Here is an 18,767-nt window from a genome sequence, read left to right as displayed (position 1 = left end):
GGGTGGGGCAAGGCAAGAGTTACCTGGCGGTGATTGGTTAAAGGATCTGCCACTCGTATAAACAGCCTTGTCGGTCGGCCCCTTTCGTTCCCAGCAGGCCTTGCGCGCGGGAAGATGGCGGCGTCCAGGTGGAGGTCTTGAGAGCAGATTGGCATGGCGTTGGCGTCGGGGCCAGCGAGGCGGGTGCTGGCTCGCCCTTGGGGGCTCGGCCTTGAGGGCTGCGGGGTCCCGAGACGCGGGGCGTACGAGTGGGGCGTGCGATCCACGAGAAAGCCGGAGCCTCCTCCCCTGGACAGGGTGTATGAGATTCCTGGACTGGAGCCCATCACCTTCGCGGGGAAGATGCACTTTATGCCCGGGCTAGCACGACCAGTCTTCCCGCCCTGGGACCCCGGCTGGACGCACCCGAAGTTCCGCCGCTTGCCCCCCCTGCAGGAGCATCCCCTATACAAGGATGAGGTCTGCTACATCTTCCACCAGCGTTGCCGCCTCCTCGAGGGTGAGGTCCCAGGACGGCCGGGAGGGGACCTTGTTCCTCTACCCAGCACTAACCCCGACCTTCTGTGGGGTTGGGCAAGATTTTGAAACTGTGTGTCTCGGTTTCTTCGTCTGAGAAATGGGCCCGGTATTGAGTCTCATTTCTGAGAATTGTCAGGATTAAGTGGGATGTAAAGACTAGCATGTGTGAGGGAGTTTTAGAGTTTTCGTGGCCAAGTAAAGAGACATGGTTTCTAGGCCTAGCCCTGCTTCTCTCTGTGTGTGTGATTTGGGGTAAGTGACTGAAGCTTCTTGAGCCTCTGTCTCCTATGGAGTGGTTTTGACCAGGTGATTCACAGTGACCCAACTCTTGCACCCTGGAGATGTAACTGTTTAAGAATTAGATGGAGGATTATAATGCATAGAGATGGCAGAAACAGTGCTTAACCTGTGGGCCTATTGCGTCTTTTCACAAGATTGGTAACTGTGACGGAGGGGAGTGATTTGGCAGTGATTTGCTCATAGGTGCGCTGTGGGTATCTAGTGAAGCCAGGGCTACACCCCTGGTTTCCCAGATCAGTGACCTTTGTCAGAGGTCAGAGCTGAGATGTTTTGAGGGAAAAGATCTGGACCTAAAAACCATCTCGTCCCTCTGCACCCTTTCACTCTCACAAAGGACAGGTCAGAATGACTTTAGCCAAAACCATCTGTATGTCTGGGGCAGTACTAGAAATTATGTTCCAGAGTCCCATGGAGGGTGGTCTCTATTGAGTTCTCCTACCCATTGTTTCCAACTCATTCTTCCTTAGTCCCTAAATCATGCTGGGGTTAGGACAGGTCCTGAAAACACAAAATGGTCCAGGTAAGTGGGAACAGAATTTTCCAATAAGTAATTAGGGAAGAAAGAGACTTGGCAGGATCTGGGGACTAAGCCAGAGAAAAAAATCCTAGGTTTGGGGAGAAGTCAACTGGCCAGCCTCTTAAGCTGCTCAAACCCATTCCTGATAGCTGAAAGCTGTTTTGTTTCAGCCTTTAAACACTTCCAGTGTCCTCGCAAGGTGCTGTGAAGGACCTCACAAGACTTGTCACCCTTGCGTGATCCCGGTAACATTACTATGTAGATGAATTGCATTAGATGTATTATACAAGTTAAAGATAACTTGTTTGACTAGGCTGAAAACATACCCTATGCTTTCACCGTATGCAGAGAGGTTCTGTAAAGTCTATAATAAAATTCTGTAAGATACAGAGCTAGAGAAGCAGATTGGGGTAATGGAGAGATCCTGGGCTTTAATGTAAAGGTTCCCCTCCCAGTCCCATCGCTTACGAGGTTTGAGACTTGAAACAAAGCCCTTCATCTCTCTTGAGTTTCATCCTCCATTTCATGAAATCCCATCCAACTTGTAGATAAAGCTCCTGGCACAGAGTAGATGGTATAATTCATATACTGCTGCTGCTGCTGCTGCTGTTGCTAAGTCGCTTCAGTCGTGTCTGACTCTGTGCGACCCCATAGACGGCAGCCTACCAGGCTCCCCCATCCCTGGGATCCTCCAGGCAAGAACACTGGAGTGGGTTACCATTTCCTTGTCCAATGCATGAAAGTGAAAAGTGAGAGTGAAGTCGCTCAGTCCGACTCTTCTCGACCCCATGGACTGCAGCCCACCAGGCTCCTCCATCCATGGGATTTTCCAGGCAAGCGTACTGGAGTGGGGTGCCATTGCCTTCTCTGATTCATATACTAGTGAATCATAAATTCTTAATATTTTATCCATTTTAAAGTTCTAGGAACAGTTGCAGGGTTGGGACTAAAACTTGGGTTACCAGACCCCCAGTCCAGGGTTCTTTCTGCTGTACCACACAATCAGGAAGTTAAATTTCTAAATATTTGTGTTTCTGATGTATTATGAACCTTACAGTGAGAAGCTTCAATGCCTTTCGTTTGTCACAAGAGAAATTGAAGGTGTTTTCCTTCAAAGTGTTCTGGGTTTGCTTTAATCCCATAGTTTTTCAAATGAAGACGTGTTCCTGAGTCAGGTGATGTTTTTTCAACTGGAATGAGTAGCCTGCCAATCACAGAAGTCACCAGAGCTCTGCCAACTGATGGACACAGTCGTTAAAAAGAACGCAGTGTTAACTTTGAGAGTTAGAGGACTGGTATGTGGACCCAGTGCAGAATTTAGGTCCCTATGTCTATGCCTCTTCCTCTTTTAGGGAAGTAGGTTTTGGGGAAAATGAAGCAAGGGAGTTTGCCTGGCACTGCAGCCCCATCCTGCTAAGAGTAGGGTGGTTAAATTAGTTTTTAAAGACTAAGCACTCTGGATCAAATCTTTGTTCTTACTCCTTTTCCTGAGAAGCGTTTTGGGCATCTTATAGAAATTTTATAGTACAGCCAGAGTAAATTAAAAATAGGTGAGGAGATGAGCATAGAAACAGTGAGGTGAGTACAAAAAATCCATTCTGTGAGGTTGTACTTATATAGGGGAGCACCAGTATTGGCTGTCAGCTTGCTGGCAGTCAACAGATGGTACAGAGATGGGGTCAGCTGACCAGGCCTGTTGCTTTTTTCTATAAACCAAGCACACCTGTTTACTTGGCTGCTTTTGTGCTAGAGTGGCAGAGCTGAGTAGTTGTGACAGAGACTATATGGCCCAGAAGCTGAAAATATTTACTGTCTGGCCCTTTAAGAAAAAATTTGGCCCCGGATATAGAGAAACATTTTGAGTTAACGTAGTTCACCGTGTCCAAAAGACAAAATAGTATTCTACCCGGGTAAAGCCCACCCTTCTTGTATGGAGGCCAAAGAGAAGTTCAGAAGGCCTCGGAGGACCCAGTATAATAAATTGAAAAACATCTTGAGGATTCTTTTGACAAATACAGCAGTACAGTTCATATGGCCTCTTCATACAAAATTCTGCTTATAATATGGCTCGTTATAGAATCTCAGAGGTAGATGTGAAAAATTATCTGGTGCTCCCAAACTCAGCACTCCTCAAGTTATTCATGATCCAGAAGATATTTCCTTTATTTCTGAAAGCTTCTTTCCCTTGATAAAGCAGCATGTGCTTAATGCTTGGCCCATATCTATTGAATGAAGTATATTTGGCAGACATGAGCTTTTCCAGTCGGGGCTAGGGTATGGGTTAATAGAAGGGATCTAGGTTTTGGAAGGTTGGCATCTCTTGATCTAGGCTTGTATGCTAGGGTCTGAATCCTCTATACCTACAGACAGAATACAAACGACCCTTGCCTGCGAGGTTCAGTCTCATGATCTCAGCCATTTTAATAGCTGTTTGAATTCTTCCTGTGGCGAGTACTCTACGTCACTCAACTGTTAACTGTTTTTAAGCAGATGGTCATTCCTGGAGCTGAGTTGAAATCTGGTTCTCCTGGCTTCTGCTCTTTATTTTTAGTTCTGTCCCCTCAGATGTCAGAACAAATCCCATCTCCCTCTCAAGGCTGCTCTTTCCCCAAAATGCTACCGGGCAGGCATAAGCATCTTTTCCTGAATCATCTTTTTTTAGTGTTTGTTTTTTATGATTGATGACCCTAAAGGTGTAAAGCAGGCCCTCTGGCTTACCAAGACCAAGTTAATAGAAGGCCTTCCTGAGAAAGTGCTTAGCCTTGCTGACAATCCGAGGAACCACATAGAGAACCAAGATGAACGTGTTCTGAATGTGATCTCTCATGCTCGTCTCTGGCACTCTACTGAAGACATCCCCAAGAGAGAGACCTACTGGTAAGTTTCCCCCAAGTCAGTAAGATTACCTACTGATGAATCTTGGAGCCAGCTTTATACCTCCAACTGTCTCTTCTTTTCTCCAAGCCCAGTCATTGTGGACAGCCTGATCCAGCTGTGTAAATCCCAGATTCTCAAGCATCCTTCTCTGGCCAGGCGGATCTGTGCCCAAAACAACATGTTATCCACCACCTGGAAACGAGGTTAGTCCTGTACACCAGAAAGGCCCTGTCTGTTCCTTGTCTTTCTACTCTCAGCCCCACCTCCAGCTTATATTCCCATCCTTGCTGCCATACTTACTCTCACTGCCATCCTTCATGGTCCAATTTGTGGCTCAGACACATCCTCAGTGTCATTAGTTTTTGCCCAGCCTTTTTTTCTTTTATTCATTTCTTTCCAAGACTTAATTCACACCATATCAGTTGAGTGCCTCCAAGTGCCTAAATGTTGACCATAAGTTACAACACAGTCTGCACTCACAAAGCTCATATTCTACTGCAAGAGCCTTCTTACTCTCATGCTTTTTTCCTTTTCCAGATCCACTTTCTGCAGAGCTGCTAGAGTGATCTTTCTAAAGTGCAGGTTCTCTCTGTCCCTCCCCTGGGTCAAATCTTTTATTGTCTCCTAATAGCTGAACAGTTCGTGGTGGTATCCAGGTCTTCTGGGCTTTAGCCACCAGCTGGTCTTTCCAGTCTTATCTCTGCTCTGCCGTCCCCACCTCCATTCCCCTGTTGACACTTGCCCACTTGCCACTTTTTGGCATCAAGCTTTGCGTATGCACGTGCTGTACATTCTGCAGGGAATGTTCTTTTCTATTTTCCTCATTTGACTAATTTCTACTTGTCCGCATGACTTAGCTCAAGCACACATCTCATGCAAATCCACAGATCAGCTCTCTGCTCCTTTTGTCCATAGGCCTACTTTTGTCGTAGCACACATTATACTATATTATGTTTTGTGATTATCTAGTATCTTTTCTATCTGCCCCACTAAACTGTGAACTTCTGATGATAGAGACTGTGTCTTATTTGTCCACAGTATCTAACAGTGCCACACAACAAGCGCTGACTAAAGGGACGGGCGAATCAATACCAAGTCCCAGATGTTTTAGGTAGGGATGTTCCGAACACAAGGGTTGTCCTGGGTGGAACCCTGGAGCAGGGAAACCAGCTGTGGAACAGTTTGGGTTTTTAGGACATCAACTTGGTTAGGCTTCACCAGTTTGCCCCTGTGAGTATGGACTTCCTGGCAAAGAGTCAGCTTTGCAGAGGTAATGGCACCACTAAGGAAATTAGTGAACCTCATTAATAGAGGAGTGCTTGTTGGCCCATTATCAAGAATTACCTCTAATTAAACTGCCCCATTTGGAGCTGTCACTGGAGAAGGGATGTGGAGGGAATTGAATTGGAAACCACAGTAGAGTATTCTGTGGGGAGAATCTAAAACCCAAGGTTACGAGAGGTCCAGGCACATTTATCTTCCTTGCAGATTATATGCGAAGAAACAGGAAGTACTTGAGAAAACTGTTCCTGAAGTGTGGGTATGAGGTGTTTTACCAGGTGGGTCAGAGTTTATCCATCCGCAGATGTAGTATCCCCTTTTGCACAGCCAGTAAGGGAGGACACATGTTAATTAAATGACAGTGCTGTTGGTCAGAACAGTTTTTAGACATATAGCATCATCAGCCTTGGTCCATTCCCATCACATTGTGATTGTAGTATTTAATTTGTATTTCTGAAAACTCAAGGATCTTCAGAGAAAAATTTGCCCCTGTGGAGAGTCCGTAGCAGGCCGTTGTCCAGGAGGCTTTCTAGATGGCGTTCCTCTTCCTGTGGGCACCTCCGTGAAGGGGATCTGCTCACGTCCACAGCGGCAGGCTTGCTGCTTAGGCAGATGTGCGTTCGCTTCCTCATACACCTGTGTCTCCTTGTGGCAAGTATGCTCATCTGACTTAAGTGAGGCTTTCTGACTGGCTCATTTTTTTAACCCCGAGTTACTGAGGTCAGTTGAACCCTTTTCCTGGGTTTAGCAGCCTTTCGGCTTAGCCTGTAGTCTCAGTACTTCTCTCTCCATCCTTCCTACCGTATCGTGCTCCAGTTATCTGCACTGACTTCCCCTGAGCTCTGCCATGCAGCAGCAGGCTTCTGTACCGTGGAACATATGACTGCTCCCTCACTAGAACACCTTCCTCCCTTTTCTTTGCCTGGCAAACTCTGACCCAGTAGTAGTCAACCAAGGGTGGTTTAATCCTCTAGGGGAGATTTTGCTTTGTCTGAAGACATTTCTGTTTGTCCTGACTTGAAGCAGAGCCGGGGCTGGCAGTGAATGTTCTGTTGGCATCTAGTGGGCAGAGGCCAGGGGTGCTGCCGGATACCTACAGTGCATAGCACAGCCTCCCTCACCAAAGACCTACCCGAAATGTGGACAGCACCCAAGTTGAGAAGCTCTGCTCTTATCCATCTTTCTGAAGCAAGTTTGAAGGCGTTTCAGGCAGCTTCCCAGGCCTCCCAGAGGAGGTCGGTTTCCCCACCTCTGCTGTCTCCCACTGTTGGAGCACTTACTCCCTCGTCAGCCCTTGAGAGGGACTCTCTGTTCAAGGGAGTTAAAACTGGTCCCCAGTGCAGAGCAGGTGCTTGGGAAGATCTGAACCCGCAGCCTCTGAGCCCACAGAGATCACTAGGCCTCTCGGTTCATTGGAAAGAACACAGGTCAAAGAGTGCACTGGTCAGTCCCTCTCAAGAAACCCAGGAGTAACACCTTAACCAAAGTTCTCAGGTTTTTTCTTTTCTATTTTTTAGGATAAAAGCTTTATTTTTAACTAATCTTTTTTTTAAATTTATTTATTGAAGGATAGTTAATTTTAAAATATTGTGTTTCAGGTGTATAACAAAATGGTTTAGTTATATGTATACATATTTTCTTTTCAGATTTTTTCCCCATATATGCTTTTACAGTGAGTCCTTGCTGACTATCTATTTTACATATATCAGATCAGATCAGATCAGTTCAGTCGCTCAGTCGTGTCCGACTCTTTGTGACCCCATGAATTGCAGCACGCCAGGCCTCCCTGTCCATCACCGACTCCTGGAGTTCACTGAGACTCACGTCCATCGAGTCAGTGATACCATCCAGCCATCTCATCCTCTGTCGTCCCCTTCTCCTCCTGCCCCCAATCCCTCCCAGCATCAGAGTCTTTTCCAATGAGTCAACTCTTCGCATGAGGTGGCCAAAGTACTGGAGTTTCAGCTTTAGCATCATTCCTTCCAAAGAAATCCCAGGGCTGATCTCCTTCAGAATGGACTGGTTGGATCTCCTTGCAGTCCAAGGGACTCTCAAGAGTCTTCTCCAACACCACAGTTCAAATGCATCAATTCTTCAGTGCTCAGCCTTCTTCACAGTCCAACTCTCACATCCATACATGACCACAGGAAAAACCATAGCCTTGACCAGACGAACCTTTGTTGGCAAAGTAATGTCTCTGCTTTTGAATATGCTCTCTAGGTTGGTCATAACTTTCCTTCCAAGGAGTAAGCGTCTTTTAATTTCATGGCGTATATGTTAATCCCAACTGCCTAATTATCTCTCCCCCCACCATTCCCCTTCGGTAACCATTCATTTGTTTCTAACTCTGTGAGTCTGTTTCCATTTTGTAAATGAGCTCATTTTTTAGATTCCACATATAAGTGATGTCGTATGATACTTGTCTTTTTCTGTCTGACGTCAGCTAGTATGATAATCTCTAGGTCCATTTGTGTTGCTGCAAACGGCATTATTTCATTCTTTTTTATGGCGAGTAACATTCCATTGTAGGGCTTCCCTGGTGGCTCAGTGGTAAAGAATCCGGGTCGATGGACATTCAGGTTGTTCCCTTATCTTGGCTATTGTAAATAGTGCTGCAGTGAACATCAGGTGCATATGTCTTTTCAACGTATGGCTTTCTTTGGATATATGCCCAGGAGTGGGATTGCTCGATCATATGGTAGCTCTATTTTTAATTTTTTAAGGAACCTGCATACCATTCTTCACAGAGGCTATACCAATTTACATCTCCATCAACAACGTAGGCGGGTTCCCTTTTCTCCACACATTCTCCAGCATTTATTGTTTTTGGGCTTTTTGATGATGGCCATTCTGCCTGGTGTGAGGTGATACCTCATAGTAGTTTTGATTTGCATTTCTCTAATAATTAGTGATTGTTTGGTCAGTAAGTCGTGTCTGACTTTTTTGGGACCCCATGGACTGTATTCTGCCAGGCTCCTCTGTCCATGGGGTTTTCCAGGCAAGAATATTGGAGTGGGTTGCCATTTTCTTCTCCAGGGGATCTTTCTGACTCAGGAATCAAACCCAGGTCTCCTGCATTGCAGGCAGATTCTTTACCTACTGAGCTCTCTGATATTAAGTATCTTTTTGTGTGCTTTCTGGCCATCTGTATGTCTTCTGCAGAGAAACGTTTATTTAGATCTTCTGCCCATTTTTTCATTGTTTTTTTTTTTTTTTATATTGAGGTGCATGAGCTATTTGTATATTTTGGAGATTAATCCCTTGTCAGTTGCATTGTTTGCAAATGTTTTCTCCCATTTTGTGGGTTGTCTTTTTTTTTTTTTTTTATGGTTTCCTTTGCCTTGCAAAACCTTTTAAATTTGAATAGGTTCTGGTTTGTTTTCATTAGGAAGTGGATAGGAAAATGTATTATTGCATTTCATGACAGAGTGTCCTATTGGGTTGGCCAAAAAGTTTGTTCAGATTTTTCTGTAATAAACCTGAACAAACCTTTTGACCAACCTAATACCTATGTTTTCCTCTGAGTTTTATAGTATCTGGTCTTGCCTTCAGGCTTGTGCAGTCTTTCTGGTGGGAAGGACTGGCACTTGCCCGTTGGTGGGTAGAGCTGGGTGTGTCCTCTGGTGGGCAGGGCTGTGCCCAGGGGTGTGTTTAGAGGTGGCTGTGGGCTCAGGGAGACTTTAAGCAGCCTGTCTGCTGATGAGTGGGACTGTGTTCCTGCTCTGTGGTTGTTTGACTGGAGGGTCCCATATGGGCTTTTGGGTGGGGCCGGGACTTGGCATCAAAATGGCAGCCTCCAGGACAGCTGACACCAAATGAGTACTCCCCAGTACCTCTCCACCATGGGTTTCCTTGACCCCAGTGTGACCACAGCTGCCCCTGCCCCCCAACCCCCTCCCCCCCAGGAGACCCTTTAAGGTCAGCAGTAGGTCTGGCCTAGGATCCTGTGAACTCAGTGCTTTTTCCCGTGGGTCCTGGTGCTCTTAGAAGACCCTGCATCCACCTTCCAGGAGTGGCATTTGTTTCTATTCCATCCCTCTTGAGATTCTGCAGTCAAGCCCTGCTGGCCTTGAAAGCCAGATGCCCTGGGGCTTCCTCCTCCTGATGCCAGACCCCCAGTTGGAGGAACCTTTTGTAGGGCTCAGAACTTGAGGAAAAAAACGATTATTTTCCAGTTTGTGTCTCACTCACTTGGCGGGTATGGGATTTGATTATGTCACAAATGTAACACTCCTACCATCTTGTCTTTGTCTTGGTAAATAGAATATCTTCTTTGGTAGCTTCCAGTCCTTTTTGATGATAGTTGTTCTGCAGTTAGTTGTTCCGGTGTTTTTGTGATTTTTGTGAGGGGAGGTGAGCTCAGGTCCTTCCTGCACCATCTTTTCTTCTAGTCTATAGAATGAAGATCACTAGATTGAACTCTAGTCCTGTTAAGTGCTTTTTCTGTGACTTCAGCCTGGCCACTTGGTCTTTTGGATCTGATGTTACTTGTCTACTCCAAGGTGTAGCAGAGGCAGAGGATGGCACCCAGACATAAAGAGGAGGCTTATATGATAAGCACAAGGATGAATCTCCAAAGTTGTGTTTTCTGTGATGAGGCAGATCAGATAGTGAAGCTGTAAAAGGCTTGAGGAGCATAGCAGGATGAAAGCTTTTGACTTTGCCCAGCTAAGGCTTTAGACCAGGTTAGACTAACTGCTTTTCTCCCCATTTAGAGTCTACTCTGATTCAAGTCCATGGTTCCAGTGGAACCCAGCTGAATGCCAAGGATCCTCTGCCTCCCATTGCCTCCCGAGAGGAAGTTGAAGCTACTAAGAATCATGTTCTCGAGACTTTCTATCCCATATCTCCCACTATCAGCCTTCAGGAATGCCATATTTATGATGTGAATGACGACACGGGTAAGTATCAAAAAGCCTTTGACTTTTAGGCAGCATGCAGATGAGGGACAGGCTTTTTCTGAGAGAAAGGAAACATCGAGTACTTACTATGTATTAGGATCTCATGTGCATTTTCTCCTCAGAGCCGTGTAGCAGCCCTGTGAGATAGGTGGTGTTAACCCTAAGGAAACTAAGACTCTGCTGATTGTGATTGATTCAGAGGGTGACTTTACTTTTACCCCTAAGAAGTCATTTTGTTGCATCAGTTTTAATGGGTGGCTTGAGGGGCTTTTGACCAGGCATCAAATGTTTCCTTTATTTATAGTTCTCTTGAAAGATACCCGCTCTGTGTGCACCCTATAAACTCTGGCCAACCTTCTGCTAGGATGGAGGAAGCTCACAGTCCTTTAAACGGGCTATTCATCCCGCCTCCATTGAACAAAGCACCACCACTTCTCCACTGAGACACGACAGAAACTAAGGAGTCGGCCTGGACGGGCCTGCAGCTCCTGCCGTCCACACAGTCATTATGAACTGCAGTGTTTTCCCCCTCAGCCTCTCTTCCTTTCCAGCTATGCCTCAGTCAGTCCCCACTGTGTCTCACCAGCCCGTTACCCCAGTCTCTTAATGGGCTAATGTGACCCGGGCTGTTTCCTCTCTCGTCCCTCTAGTTCATGGCTCCAGAGTCATCTCTCTAGAATGCAGATTTAATCCCGTCACTCTTCATGCCCATCTCCCCACTGCCTGTCGAAGTTTGAACTCCTTGGCTTATCACACAAGGGCCTTCACATCAGCCTTCTGCCCCTCTCTCCAGCACCATCTTTGTCTCCTCCCCCACGGGCTCCCTTTATTCCCACGGTCCTTTTCTCACCACCGTGCTCTGGCACTTTCTTTTGCCTTTCTGTGCCTGCACTCTGACCATTCACCCCTCTTTCTCTTCAGCTAAATAACTACTCATCTGTCATGTTCGCCTTCGGACTCACTTCTTCTCAGAAATGCTCTACAACCTCGCAGTCTGGTCAGGGCTCTTTAATCTGTCCTCACCCAGCCCCCTGGCTCCCCTCGTGTCTTAACATGTCCCTCTGCATGGATGTGATCAGTTTTCCCGTCTGTGTCCCCTCTAGACTTGGTGAGCTCCTCAAAGGCAGTGGCAGGCACCGTGTGGGCTCTGTCCCTGGTACCTGTCTTAGAGCTTGGCACAGAGTGAGTGCTGAGTGATGCATATTCACACGTGCGGAGGAACTGAGGCAGACAGGAGAGTCGGGTCTCCCTTAAGTGATGCCCTCCCCTGGGATTTTCAGAGCCCACACTTTCCCAGCCTCTTTCTTCCTTTATTTTGTCCACTTTTGCCAATCCCAGTCCTTCACTGTAGAAGCCTCCAGCCTCTGAGGGTTTGCCCATGGCCATGCAAGGGAAGAAACGGTGACCTGGCAGGGTTGTGGCTGAGATGAATGAGTGCTGAACTTTGATTCTATGAGACCCCATTTGTTACTAATAATGAAGTATTTGGCAAGTGATTTGCTTTTTAAAAAAATAATTACTATAGGTTTCAGGTTATCTTTCTAATATCACTGTCATCTGTGTGCTTGATTGAATGAGAAAGGGGTGGGGTTAGAGCTAGCCAGCAAGAATTACCTGGAACAGGTAAGCGAACATTTTCTATAAAGAACCAAATGGTATTTTAGGTTTTGTAGGCCACATATAGTCTCTGTCACCGCTATTTAATAGATCTGTAAATGAGTGGGTGTGGTTGCGCTCTGGTAAAAGTTTTGTTTTCAAAAGCGGGCCAGATTAGGGACTCCCTGGCGGTCCAGTGGTTAGGACCTCAGCTTCCGAGGCAGGTTCTCTCCCTGGTCAGAGAGCTAAGACCCCATATGCCTTCTAGCCAAAAAACCAAAACCTAAAACAGAAGCAATATTGTAACAAAGTCAATGAAGACTTAAAAACAGTCCACAACAACAACAAAATCTTAAAAAAAAACAAAACCCAAAATATGTAGTGTCTGGCACTAAGCTAAGGTGGGGTGACTTTCCTGAGGCTTTGGGTGGGCCAATTAACCTGTCCCTCCACATGATGACGTGTCTTACAGGATTCCGAGAGGGCTATCCTTACCCCTGTCCCCATACCTTGTATTTGCTGGAGTCAGCCAACTTACGAGCACACCGCTTTCAGCCAGATCAGCTGCGGGCCAAGATGATCCTGTTTGCCTTCGGCAATGCGCTGGCTCAGGCCCGGCTCCTGTATGGGGTATGTATGTGGGGAAGACCACCGAGCTGCCTTACGTTGTGTCGGTTTCCTGCCTTACCCTGCTCAAAGGAAAGGAAGCGTGGAGGAATTCTTTTGCTTGACTGAAGAGTTTCAGGGAGAGGCACTTCCACTCACCCTGCCGTCTGTTGGGGACCTACAGTGTGTCTGTCTTTACATAAGATGCCTCATCACGATGGCCCACAAGGTTTCATTGTGATCCCCATTTTTCAGATTATACTTCTGAGTCCCAGGAAAGCTAATAAGCAGCTTGTCCAGCATTACACACAGTAAGTGGTGGAGAGAGGATTGGGACCAGATGGTCTCAACTCCGGAGGCTTCAGTTATATGTCCTCCAGCACACGGCCTTAAACTGCACTAACGGAGCCCGAGCACAGGGCTTTATCAGGAAGGCAGGGGATGGTCCAGGCCTGCCTGCCCTCTCAGGACAGGTTCTGAAGACCCAACATACCACCTGGATGGTCGCCCCTTGATTCTAAGAGCAGGTCTCAGGGACCTAGATGTTATAGAACGCAAGCTGAGTGGTTGTTACACAATGCTGTCCCACGATTGGAGGAAAGCCTGGCCGGGGAGCAAAGGCCTCCAGGCAGGGGATAGCAGTATCGAAGTCCCCACATAGGCCTGGGACGCCAGACCCCTGGTTGTGTGTGTGTGTTGGAAGGTGGGAGGGGAAGAATGTTTTTGAGAGCTGCTGTCAGGCTCCCAGGTCTTGATTAGAACCCAACGCCCTCCTGGAGGAGCAGTGAACTCGGAATGTTCTGTTTCTCATCCTCGTTGGTTTAGGAACTAGGTGGGGTTGGTACAGTGTGGTTAGCCTGATGAGACAGGGAGAGAATGGACCTTCTGTATTGAGCATCTGCTACATGCCAAACATTTAACTAGGGCTCCTTATAGCGGTGGTTCTCAAAATATAACCCTGGATTGTTAGCAGCATGAACACCATCAAGGGACTTGCTGGACATGTGAATTCTCAGACCACCTGACATCCTGCATCAGAAGCTCTGGGAGTGGAGCCTGGCAGGCAGTCTCAACAAGCCCTCCAGGTGATGCTGGTACAAGCACAAGTTTGAAAACCACAACACTAAAATTTGAGAACTACCGCAGTATTTAATCCTTACAGCAGCCCCCTTGTGGCAGATACTAGGAGCTTCATTTTACAGATGAAGAAACTGAGGTTCAGAGAGGCTCAGTAACTTCCCCAGGGTAACACAGCTAAGAGATTAGCAGCTGTTGCATCTTTATGTGACGTTTTTGTGTCTTTCCAGTCCTTGGGAGGTTATCTTAATTCCTATTCTCGGACATATTTTTTGAAGGCTCTGGAAGGTCAGGTAACTTGCCCAGGACCCTACAGCTGAAGAGTAGGGAGGCAGGCATTGGAACGCTGATCTCTCCAGCCTCAGGGGACATGCTGCCTCCTGACTGTGGGGCAGGAGAGGGAGGCACAGAGAGTCACATGTCGGGCCCCAGGCCTGCAGGCTCACTGTCGCTCCTGTGCCAGCAGAACATGGTAGCAATGCTCACTAATTGCCACCCAGTTGGGTAGGAGAGGAGGCCTCCCCCAGCCCCTCCAGGTACAAATTATTCCTGGGGATGTGAAGTTGAGCAATTATGGGAAGAGCCTCTGTGTAAAAGGTAAAATTGCTGAGAAATTTATGTACTACCTGCGGTTTTATTGATCTGTAGAGGGAGATAAGAGTCAATACAGAATTCTCAGCTAACACTTAGAGGTACTTTTCTTTTTATTTATTTCTCATGCAGCTAAGAACAGGTATTTCTAAGGCCAGCAGTCCCAGGGTGGCCCTCACTGAGGTCTGCCATCAGCTATTCCTCGTGTCGGATTCAGCCCTAGAGCGGTGAATGCAGTAGGCAGTATCTTTGAGTCAAGGATGCTTTGCTTCACGGGCCTGCCTGTTGAAGCTTTGTCCAGTGGGTAGTAGTCATCAGACTGGATTCCTGCAGACTCAGTAGGGTGAACATATGACTTGTCATCGAAACTGGAATACTGTTGAGAGGGACAGGTGCTACTGTCAGATACGGTGGGACACTAGGTGTGAACCAGGACAGTAAGATTTTAAGAGATTTAACAGCCTGGGTCTCGTCCTGGATAACCTTGAGCAAGTTACACCGCCTCTCTGGATCTGTTTCCTCATCTGTTAAATGTGTATGCCGTGTCGTACCCTGCTAAGTCGCTTTAGTTGTGTCTGACTCTTTGTGACCCCAAGGACTGTAGCCTGCCAGGCTCCTCTGTCCATGGAATTTTCCAGGCAAGAGTACTAGAGTGGGTTGCCGTGCTCTCCTCCAGGGGATCTTCCCGACCCAGAGATCGAACACGTCTCCTGTGGCCCCTGCAGAGCAGCGGATTCTTTACTGCTGAGCCACTGGGGAAGAGACCTAAGTGGGTATATACCACTGGATTTATGAGATTAGAGGTGACTGTGTAAAACTGCTGTGATGCCCAGGACATGAGAGGCCCTTAGTAAACGGTTGCTAGTATGTTACTGTTACCAGTGGCACTGATTGAAAGAGATAATTAGCAGATGTGTCGACTGGCGAAAGCCTGGGGCTGACACAGCTGGAGTGGACACTCAGGAATCTGACGCACTGAGTTGCATTTCGAGAGCCCAAAGCCCAGGTGCGATGCCTGCCTGCAGGCTTAGGACGTTCCAAGAAGCCCGGCCCTGAGGGGTAAAGAAAGGCAGAGAGAAGGTGTATCTGACTGAGGACTAGCCCCTGTGGGTGCCGATGTCACATGTCATTGTGACCTCAGACAAGTCACTACCTCAGCTGGTCTGTCTCCTCAACCGTCAGATGGAGTGAGAACTGAATGAGATCGTGTCTATCAGATGCACGGACGCTCCAGGTCAGCATTTGATAAGCGTCATTGTCCCCGTCAGGTTACACCGTGGGTTTGGGGGGTTTCCCGTTGTTAACCTCCCAGCTCATCTTCCCTCACTGTGCAGCTTGCCTGGCAGTCGCCTCTCAGTGGCAGGAATTCGTACTTTAGTGTGCTCAAGTTGAAGAGCAGGTATGCCGGGGCCACGATTGGTCTGAGCCCAGGGAGAGCCAGGCTGGGTATGTGCGAGAAGGCCTACCGTGGACAGTGCCCTTAGCTCCACCTTCTGTTTTCATCTTTCATTGTAGGAAAACCACTCAGTGGGGTAGGGGGTTATTTAAAAGGCCAGAGCTAGAAATTGCCTGGTTTGTGCTGTTCTTATACCTCGCCATTTCTGATTGCATTTACTTGTCCTCTTTTCCTCTCAGAACGACCCTAAGGTTTTGGAGCAGCCAGTAGTCGTGCAGAGTGTGGGCACCGATGGGCGTGTCTTCCAGTTCCTGGTGCTGCAGCTGAACACCACAGATCTGGCCTCCGAGGAGGGCGTCAAGAATCTAGTCTGGGTGGACTCCGATCAGCTCCTCTATCAGCACTTCTGGTGTCTCCCAGTGATCAAAAAGAAGGTGGTTGTGGTAAGTCCAGCCATCTCTGGCTTGGTGACTGGACCGGGCCCGTGGCTCGTCCTCCCCAGAGAGAGCCTGGCTTGGGGTGGAGGGCGTGCTTGTGCGTGGAGCACCGGCTCAGGAACCTCATGTTCAGGACCTCTGTCTGCCTGGAGGGCTGCTTCAGCCCAGCCCGCCAGCTAAAATAGCACCTTCCACTCTGGGCCCCGCCCAGCTCTTCGCGCTCCCCTCTGCGCCCCCACCACGCCCCTCTCCTCTCGGCTCTGTCTCCAGTTGCCTGAGCAGCTCAGGATCCTAGTAAGTGCTGCTCTTTTTATAGAGGAGGTGCCTTCCTTCTTACACCCCATTCCCTCTTCCTCCACTCGCCCTCCCCCATTTCTCTTGCATCTGGTTGTCCTTACTTGTCATTCCAGGTTTAGCTTTAAGACCAGCATCCCAGTCCCAGCCTTGCTTAAGCTCCTCGGGTAGGTCGCCATATAGCCTGGGGGCCCCCATCACGGCGCAGTCACACTGCTGTCCTGCGGTTGTCTATTCACTGTTCTGCTCCTCCGTTAAACTGCGCCCTGAGCTCCTGGAAGGCCGAGTCTGAATGACGCGTTCATTCATTTCACTCCACGGATAGGGAATCCCTCACTGCCGCACCTCCAGTGCTCAGCTGGCTGAGACCAGGCCTGTGTTCTGTGCGCTGGGCAGTGACAATATCTTAACGGATTCATAATATCAGGCAGTGATAAAGCCTGTAAAAGACAGAACGGGACTGGGGGGTGAGAGAGAGCAGCGCGGGTATAGTGCTGGGTCTGTGGCTCACCAGCCGTGTCTCACGCAGGGCTTGAGTAGACTTTGCTTAATGTAGGGTTGTTGAGTCTTTGAGCATCATCTGTGTGTTAGTTAATGTTGCTGTGCCCTTGAAATGCCTGCTGGTGTGAGCCTTCTCTCTGGCCCCAGGCCCTGTTCTCTGTCCCTCGCCTGTGCGGCCACATCAGCCGTCTTCTGCGCATCTTTGCTCTTAGCTGCCCTCTCTCTCTGTCCCCTTCGTGGCTTCAGGTCCTTTTCTTTCAGCCTTTTCCTTCCATGAGCGTGACTTAGTGCCAGGCCTGTCCTGGTGTGCTCACGTGGCTCCTCCTTACCCATCTCTTCCTCTCACCACCCCACCTCCACCAGCCTCACCCTCTCTCTTTCTTCTTGGCCTTTGTGGACGCCCTTTAGCGCTCCTTCATACATGTTCTCTTCTTGTATGGAAGTCGGTGAGTCGTTTCCTCTCCTGCTTTCTTAGCGTCTTTTTCCTGCTTCATGCTGAGGCCTGTCACCCTTCGTCACCACTCTTTGCACCCCTGGCTGGAAGCTCCGTGAGGGCGGGAGCCAGATTCAAGTTACTATTGGGTTTCCAGCGCTGGGCACAGCTCTCATACAGAGAAGGCGCCTGATAAGGGTGTGTGGGATGAGAGAGGGATTCTCGTCCCTGGGAGTTAAGAGGAGCAAATGAAACAGTTTTTCGTGGTGGTTGAGTTGACGGGGACTAGGGACCAGGGCAAGGTCGGCAGATAAGTTGGCCTGGAGGCGCAGAGATGCCTCATGTCCTTCTCCCAAGCCCAGCCCCTGCCTGGCATCGCTTGGCACCAGCTCCCCAGCACTCCTTGATTGCAGGAGAAAGAAACAGTTATTATCCAGGCGCTTAGGATTTACATAAAACCGACCTTTGTTTTAATTGCTGCCATTAAACCTAGTAGCAAGATCCTAATGGGCTGTGTTCTTTTCAGGAACCTGTTGGGCCGACTGGTTTCCAGCCAGAGACATTCAGGAAGTTTTTAGCTCTGTATTTGCACGGTGCTGTGTAAGCCAAGGACTCTTCTGAGGCCGGAGCAGCCTGCGCCCCTCTCTTCCTGAGGATCCTGGAGCCTGGATGGTGCCTGAAGCTGCAGTGCTCCTTTGGCTGCTGGTCTCACCGATAATAAAAGAGCCCTTCTGGTGCACCGGAGCCTGTGTTTATTGTCAGGGAGCTTTCAGGTGGAGCACCCAGAGCTACGCACAGGCCCTGCCCCTGAGTCTACCTCTGTTGCAAGGGCCAGCCCTGGAGCCTCACCTGCCCCAGCTTTGTCTGTGACCCATCTTGTGACTTTACATAAGAATCTTCCTCTCTCTGAGTTTCAATTTCATCATCTGAAAACTTGTGGCTAATGTGACTTACATTGTTTTATAGACTATAGATTACGTGTATGTATCGTTTGCTTCCTATTAGGTGCTCTGGAATGGTCACTAGGTTCTGTGGGAATTATTTAAATTGTGGACACATTCCACAGTGACTGCAGGAAATCTGAATAGAATATTCATTGTAGATTTCCTGCTAGTATCTTGGTTAAAGGACTGAGCACACCCCTGGTTCAGCTGAACTCTGTTCAGATAACATCAGGCCCTGCGCTGGTCCAGGCAGCTTATACACAGCATCTTGTTCAGCCCTCACACAACCCTTTTAAGGTAAGTGTCATTTCCACATACAAGAAAAGTGTTGAGAGTGCCTGCTGTGTGCTGGGCTCCTTTTTGGGCCCCGTCGTTGAGGAGGCACAGGTAGCGTAAGGAATCACTGAAGGTCACACAGCTGATATTTTAGGTCCGCTGCCTCAGGAAACTCTGAGGTGGAGATTTCCTGGGGGAAGCGTGGGAGGGCCTTGGGGATC

At 48.3% G+C, this 18,767-nt stretch overlaps 1 protein-coding gene across 1 annotated transcript; it reads left to right on the top strand.

The window, feature by feature from the left end:
- Positions 1 to 72: 72 nt before the first annotated feature.
- On the top strand, positions 73 to 18,065 carry MRPL37 (mitochondrial ribosomal protein L37). The gene is made up of 7 exons (XM_055585789.1): positions 73 to 499; positions 4,030 to 4,213; positions 4,301 to 4,416; positions 10,210 to 10,395; positions 12,464 to 12,621; positions 15,901 to 16,104; positions 17,853 to 18,065. The coding sequence occupies exons 1-7, from the start codon at positions 154 to 156 to the stop codon at positions 17,928 to 17,930; spliced, it is 1,272 nt and encodes a 423-aa protein (XP_055441764.1). The 5' UTR covers positions 73 to 153; the 3' UTR covers positions 17,931 to 18,065.
- The last annotated feature ends 702 nt before the right edge of the window (positions 18,066 to 18,767 follow it).

The sequence above is a fragment of the Bubalus kerabau genome, chromosome 6 (genome assembly GCF_029407905.1).
Source record: "Bubalus kerabau isolate K-KA32 ecotype Philippines breed swamp buffalo chromosome 6, PCC_UOA_SB_1v2, whole genome shotgun sequence".
NCBI lineage: Eukaryota > Metazoa > Chordata > Mammalia > Artiodactyla > Bovidae > Bubalus > Bubalus kerabau.
Note: the sequence above shows the minus strand (reverse complement) of the source record. Positions and strands in the feature narration are given on the sequence as shown.